This window comes from Pygoscelis adeliae, unplaced genomic scaffold, assembly GCF_000699105.1.
Source record: "Pygoscelis adeliae isolate BGI_AS28 unplaced genomic scaffold, ASM69910v1 Scaffold111, whole genome shotgun sequence".
Classification (NCBI taxonomy): domain Eukaryota; kingdom Metazoa; phylum Chordata; class Aves; order Sphenisciformes; family Spheniscidae; genus Pygoscelis; species Pygoscelis adeliae.
Window position 1 is genome coordinate 3,656,945 of NW_008824542.1, and position 7,455 is coordinate 3,664,399.

General features: G+C 34.7%; 1 protein-coding gene across 2 annotated transcripts in view; it reads left to right on the top strand.

Annotated features, from left to right (window-relative positions):
• Nucleotides 1-7,455, top strand: part of CSMD3 (CUB and Sushi multiple domains 3) — an 803,119-nt gene that overhangs the window by 221,984 nt on the left and 573,680 nt on the right. For both annotated transcript variants that reach the window (XM_009321682.1, XM_009321683.1), the window contains exon 5: nucleotides 3,864-4,071. In XM_009321682.1, the coding sequence (XP_009319957.1) occupies nucleotides 3,864-4,071 (208 nt within the window). The remainder of the gene's footprint in view (nucleotides 1-3,863; nucleotides 4,072-7,455) is intronic.

The following is a 7,455-nucleotide window of genomic DNA, read 5'->3' on the forward strand; positions in this document are numbered from 1 at the left end:
GCTGAGGGAACTGGGGTTGTTTAGCCTGGAGAAGAGGAGGCTGAGGGGAGACCTCATTGCTCTCTACAACTACCTGAAAGGAGGCTGTAGCGAGGTGGGTGTCGGTCTCTTCTCCCAAGTAACTAGCGATAGGGTGAGAGGAAATGGCCTCAAGGTGCACCAGGGGAGGTTTAGATTGGATGTGAGGAAAAATTCTTTACTGAAAGAGTGGTTAAACATTGGAACGGGCTGCCCAGGGAAGTGGTTGAGTCACCATCCCTGGAAGTATTTAAAAGACGTGTAGATGAGGCGCTTAGGGACATGGTTTAGTAGGCATGGTGGTGTTGGGTTTGGTTGGACTCGATGATCTTGGAGTTCTCTTCCAACCTTAATGATTCTATGATTCTATCATTGCTGATTGGCTTGGCCTTGGCCAGTGGTGGATCCGCCTTGGAGCATCCTGGCATTGGCTTTTTCGGGCATAGGGGAAGCTTCTAGCAGCTTCTCACAGAAGTTACTCCTGTAGCCCCCCCTCCTCCCCACTACCAAAACCTTGCCACAGAAACCCAGTACAGTGCTAAAAGCAACTTGCACAGAAACAATTATTTCATTTTCTTTTATTTGTCAAGGTCTTATGCACTATGAAGTCAGTGGTATAACTGCTGTCAACTTCAGTGTTTGTCAATTGAAGTTCAACTCTTTTTTTCTGGTGGCTTCACAACTTAAGGCACCAAACATTTTCATAGAGATTAATGTTTGTTAGTCTTCTCCCAGATGTGAGCTTTTACCTATGAGGATTTGACTGCAAGACTGGAACAAAATAAATCACAAGCAAATGATATTGTAGGTAGAGGAATATAGGAACACAGCACAGTAATTCTGTTATTTATTGGGCTAATGCTTGCATTACAGAGGCTAAGATAGTATCTGGTGTGCTCTTGGTTATATTTACAGCACTAAAATGTAGTTAGTATTTTATTTGTAGCAAATTTGCTACATGAATCAGAACAAAATACTTGATGATTTGTCTGGGCCATTTTGCTGATGGTAGCAAAGTTACATTTTGGTAAAAATCTCTAAAAGGATGTGGCTCAGAAATAGCGGACGTGCTCATTGACACAGCTTGTGTTTTTAAACAGTCACTCTATTTATTCTTTTAAGTATTGGTAGAGTATAGCAACATTTTTAGTGAACAGTTTCTTATATTGCTAGGAACTAGGATAGGTTTCTCTATAATTCATTTGTGAAAAGCAAAAAAATGAGTTCTGTAGTACAGTATTTTTCAAAAGCACTTCTATTTTTGAGTCTGAGAGAAAGCTATTCCAAAGTCTTTAGTCTTGCATGATACTCCTAGTTTTCTGCTTTTAACTTGTTACATGAGCTGAAAAGCTATTTCACATGCTACTATTTCTGTTTCCAGTTTGCATAAGCTTCAGTAATTTAGCTATGAAAATTGACCTATAAGAACTTTTTCAAATCAGTACTTGATAAAACATATTTCAATTAATATTTAAAAATCAATATACAGAGCCTTCAAAATCATTGAACCACTATGTTACGCGTTGTTTTAATGGACATTTTACTTCTGTGAACTAACAATTAAAAATTACTCTGATTGTCCTTAACGCATGAAAATAAAAACTTCATTATTACCTTTTTTATTCCTTTCACAGTAAAAGACCTGAACTTGTGATGTGATGAGGTTCCTCAGTTTTGTTGTATTTAGTGGATGCTAAATGCACTGGCTAATTAGTAAGATTAAACCCAAGATATTTTTCACTTTAGTTTTTCTATCTGGTCATATAATAATTTAGCAGTATTTATAAGAGACAAAACCTGGTATTTTAAGCTCCAAACTACTGTAATTAAGAGCTTTCTTACACTCATTAAAGTTTTTCTTTCCACTAGAAGTGAGTCATGATGCATGTCAGAATTCTTTAAAGCATTTGTTCTATGATGCTATACTCATTTTTTTTTTATCCTTGTCATTAATTTTTCAGCATTATTGACTGGTTTTTCAGGCTCTAGGGCAAGTTTTATTCATGTTAGCACTCTAATTAAGCAGAAACAAGAATTGCTTTTCAGGTATGCTTCAAACATTTGGATAGTAAACTGAATAAGTAATACAATGCAGTATTTCCCTGTAGTAACATGGTATATGTTAATATAAGTTATTTGAAAGGTAGTTCCATTTCAGAAAGTACTAGCACTGCATTCACAATCAATTTTATTAACTCACAGAAAAAGTTTTGACATGAGAGCCTCAAAAACAATTTTTGAGTTATTAGGCATACGTGCACCATTAAGATAGAAGATACACAACGTCAGACATCTCTTACCTTATCCAATGAAATCTGTGAATCACTATTTGAGAATTGTTTTCTCATAGAGTTAGTTCTGTTGGTGTTTGAACTGGTTTTGTAAATCTCCAATATTTACCTAGTTTATTCAGCATAAGATTGTTAGAAAATAGAGCATTATTTTGTCGGAGTCAAATACTCTCTGACCAGGTTCTTTTAGATATGCTACATGTGGAGGATGTAATGTTTACTATCAAATTTACTTATTTAAAGATAGTCGATGTTACACAGGATTTCTAATTTACCAGTGATACAAAATATATTGCATAACAACACAAGTGTAGGTTATACTTAGCAAAATATACAGCAATTGCAATATACAGTTTTATCACAATACCAATGTAAATCCCATTACCGGTATCTATAATCTGCTTACTGTCACAGCACTGGGCATCCCCAGTTGCTGGAAGGAGTACATGGGTTGAAGCCAGCTCAAGCCTGTTGCCCTCTCTGAATTTCTTTCGTTAGTTGTCTAGTTTTCATACTCCATGTTGGGCTGAGCCAAATATTCACACCCCACCCACCCCCGTGCTGGTCGGGCTAACTCGGGGAGACATTCAGGCTCTTAATGAACTCGGGGAGAAACATTTCCACCACCAGTTAATCCACTCAACTGTTGATAGCTGTTTATCCAAAACAAAGGCCACCCTCTGGTCCCCTTTGTGTTGGGATAAAAGTCAGATTCTTTGCAACAGCTGTGCTCAGTCACACCCTTCATTATGCCCTGAACTTTATGGGCACATTACCCTTGCCCATCTCCTCTGAGCCTTCTTCCATTTTAGGGGTTTATTGGTGTATTCACAACCAATAAATAATTGGTTGTGATAATTGGTCAAATAATTTCACGATTATTCACATATCATGAAAAATGTATTCCTTTGGTTATGTTTGACATACTTGATCTATTAAAACTTACATCCATTAAAATGACTCTGGAGTAAACATCTTAATTGTGAAAGTGTCTTGCATCTGACATTTGGGAAATCACCCATGAATGGCTTTGGTTTGAAAACTGATCAGCTGTTTGAAAATTGGAAAAAAGATTATTGGAGAACAAACATAAACATCACTAGATGTTCCCTAAAATAAAATATGATAATACAATTAGCATAAGATGGGTAGAATTCTTATGCTTCTTTTCTCAGTATAATGTGACTGCTGCACGTCATGCGTCAGACTGCATATGGTAGGGATTAAACTCATCTTGCTTTATGAAAACATTTTGGTTAAAGCAAAAGAGGAAATAATGAAATTTTTCTGTGCTATTGTAAAGTGAGCAAAACAATGCTAATCAAAATAATAGTAGACTGAAAAAATTTGTGCTGGCACTAGTATAATAATTTTTAAGTAATTGAAATCTGAAGCAATTACTTGTTAACACCTTAACTTTGCAGCAGCATTCCAAGTCTAACATGTTAAACTTTAAGCAATCGTTCACCTAAAGGTAATAAACTTCTATTCCCATAAGAAAGTATACATTTCTAAGGGGTGATTTTAATGACATTTATATTTTTTTTTTAACAGCTGAGGATGCATGTGGAGGAACTATGAGAGGATCCAGTGGTATCATCTCGAGCCCCAACTTTCCTAACGAATATCATAATAATGCAGATTGCACATGGACAATTGTGGCAGAGCCTGGGGATACTATCTCGCTCATATTTACAGATTTCCAAATGGAAGAAAAATATGATTATTTGGAAGTAGAAGGTTCTGAACCACCTACAATATGGTAAGTCAACTATTGCCATTTTAATGTGGTAAAAAAATAGATGATGAGATGTGGAAGGATAACTTTTGTTACTTTTCCTTTTGTTAATAGTTAGTCTTGCTAAAAACAAACAAACAAAAAACCAGTAATGGTTGTTACTATGACATAAATGTTGATATTCTAATTGCAGCTGTAATATAATTTCCAAATATATTCCAAGGATGTAACATCGAGATGAAAGGCAGTGTAGGCTCATTCACTTCATTGTCTGTAGGTCTAACCATTCTAACCATTATTGTATTAAAAATGCACGTATTTAGAAACAGAATGGAATGGACTGTTGTACTGGTAAGGACTGGTGGAGCCTTCAGGGATTTTCATAATGTCAGAAAGTGAATGCCATGGAGTCCTTTCAGCACAGAGCTGGGGGAAGTAGCATTGGTCACACCTGTTGGTCACAGATTCTCTCTGGAGGAGTTTTTGTACAGAGAACCATATATGTGGCGTCACTATATAATGTGCTGGGGGTATGGCTGGTGTTACACTCATGTAGAAATTTCCATCCTGATCTGTGAGATACAACACCCTGAGCTGAGCAGCCGCAGCACTTTTTGGTTTGGGTTTTATTCCAAATACACTACCTTTAGAGAGGATTTCTGTTTGTTTGTTTGTTTGTTTGTTTGTTGGCTTAGCAGTAGTAACGATATTTTTGCTAGGCTGGCTTCTGCAATTCTTGATCTCAGTGTAGATGCATTGTGTAAAACAAGTAGAAGACATAAAATGGTAAACAACCTCTTTCAAGATCAGGTTCAGTTAAGTAGAAAAAGTAAATGATACATTCTGTGGTTTTCTGGCCTGGTAGTTTTATGGTAACATAGCATCATACTACTCAAGAAACATGTGAATATGACAAATCCTTGTGTTTGTTATATTGGTTTGAATATGCTATTGGTTCACAAAAAAGAGGACATATATAAAAGCATAAATAACAGTGATGCTCTCCAGTTAAATTTTAAGCTCTTAACTGGTTCATAAAGCGTTACAAGGGTTCTGCACAACAGACAGAGGCATTTGAACAACAGGTGATAAAACAGGTGGTTGGCTAGCCACATTAAAGTCAGTAGAGTCCTGTTTTCTCATTATCAATACAAAAACCACCCAACCATAGCATAGACCAAATAAACTAAATTATATTTAATTTTATAATAAGAAAATATCCCAAATTAGATAATTACAATGTTTCAAAAACATCAGTCTCAGTTTCTACAAGTGATGCTTATAAGTAATATTCTTTACTACTTCAGGGTATAATAGAAGCCTATACACTATCTCAGCTTTAGCAAATAGTATTTCATAATTTGAGTTAATTCATACTGCCACCTACGTAGTTAATTACCTGTATTAGAATATTACTTAATTGCCATTGAGTTTTTCAAGCTGTTCAACTGAAGTCTTTTGAACTAGCTGTCAGCTAAAATAATTTTTAAACAATAATTTATAATAATTATTAGTGAGGTAACACCAATGTCATACAGACAATATGAATCACTTGAATAGCTAAATGTGCATTACATTAGATTGCTCTTGAATATGTTTTATGTATTCAGTCATGAGCTTCAAACAATGATTTTTTTTTTCTGCGAAAGGCTTTGGCTATATTTAAATGATATAGTAAGATTACTTGATATAGAAAATCTCATATTATCTGTTTACAAAACAAAAAAATTACAATGCTAATTTAATAATTGCTCATGTAGAGAAGCAGATTGAGATCATATTCTTTCTTTAGCTTGTCATTTGTATTCCCTAAATTAGACTGGTGTATTCAATTCTGCAGAAGTATCCCCCCATATGTTAGGTAAAATAGATTTGTAAAGCTTAATTAACAACAATTTGTTAATTAGATTTGCAGTGGTAATACTTTACATCCCCTTAGACTATAGCTTGAGGTTTAGTTCAAGATATTTTAGTTTATAAAGTCTGTATAGAAGTATACCTCTAAAACTAAAACCAGGCTCTTGATCTTTCATTCTGGAAAACAAACAGTACATAATTTGTAAAATAACTATAACCATATTGTCTGGTCTGGATAGTAAGTAGTAGTATAAAATAATTTCTTAGACTTTTTGTTGCTTTACCTGACTATTACACCTATTAATTTAAAAAAACCTCAAACTTTTCTTCTTCTGTACATCTACTGTGTAACAAAATATCCCTAATTTTTGGTTCTAAGCTAGAATATACATCAAGAAGATAGTCTGGGGTTATCCATGAGACAAGACTTGGAATTCTTCATGAAGTGCTAACTTTCCTGTAGTCTTCCAGTCAGTCATTATAATATTTCAGTTTTGCCAAGTCTTTTCTTTAAGAAAATCTTGATAGGCCGTTTTCATTTAAGTAGTGGGAAAAAACTGCATAGATGCCCTTCAGAGTTTTTGTTGTCTGATGTCAAGGGCTGATTCTGACATTTGGTAACTCGAATTGAATGAAGGTGTTTTTTTTTTATTTTGGAAGTGAAACTGAGAGAAAATGATTAGTTTGAGGAAACTATTTATTTTCCCCATTTTTTCTCAACAAAACAAAAAACTGAAAATAAACGAGATCTAGCAAAATGTTCCTTTCTGCCAAAGTGAAAAGTTAGGTTTTAAGAAGTTTAGTATTAAATATTCTGAGAGTATCTGAACACGTAAGAGTTTTCTAATGCTTGCCTCTAGGATACTTTGGTTGGAATTTTTCAGTCTCTTATTTTGCTGTTGGTCACTTTTAATGGAATATTTAATAATCACTGAGCAGAAAACTGGAATGATTCTCTAGGCTGCTTTGACATGGGTGTCCTGGGTTCCAGCGTGTACTCTAGTCTGAATTGTTAAGACAATTGTTAAGACTCTATTTAAATTGTATAGACAAAGTAGTAGAACCTCCTTCCCAGAATACTTTATGAAAGATGTGCTTAGAGCAGTCTCCTGATGAGAGCGGGTGAGGATGGAAAGTGTATATTTCACACTGTCCTAGGTGAAGACATTAAATCTGTATCTTCTATTCCTGATTAACGGAACATAGCTGTTGTTGAAAAACAAGTTGACAATTTCTCCTCCTACATGTTTGGAGAGCTTGGTTATTTAAAAAAAAAAAAAAATCAGCAAAGGTATTAGACTAATTGAACTTGAAATGATGATTAGTTTTGAATTAACCAATACATTTTTGGTGGATAGACTGGAAAGTGATAGAAAAAAATGGTTGTCACAAAGTATGTGCTTAGAGCTCTCAGTTCAGAGAACTACTGCTGTAGTCTGAATAAGGATTACAATTTCTTTTCAAGGAACACATAATTATGCAATTTTTTTTTTAGTATTTGTTAACATGAAGGTGTGCATTAATGTGAAGGTGTTTGAGAGTGTAGCAAAT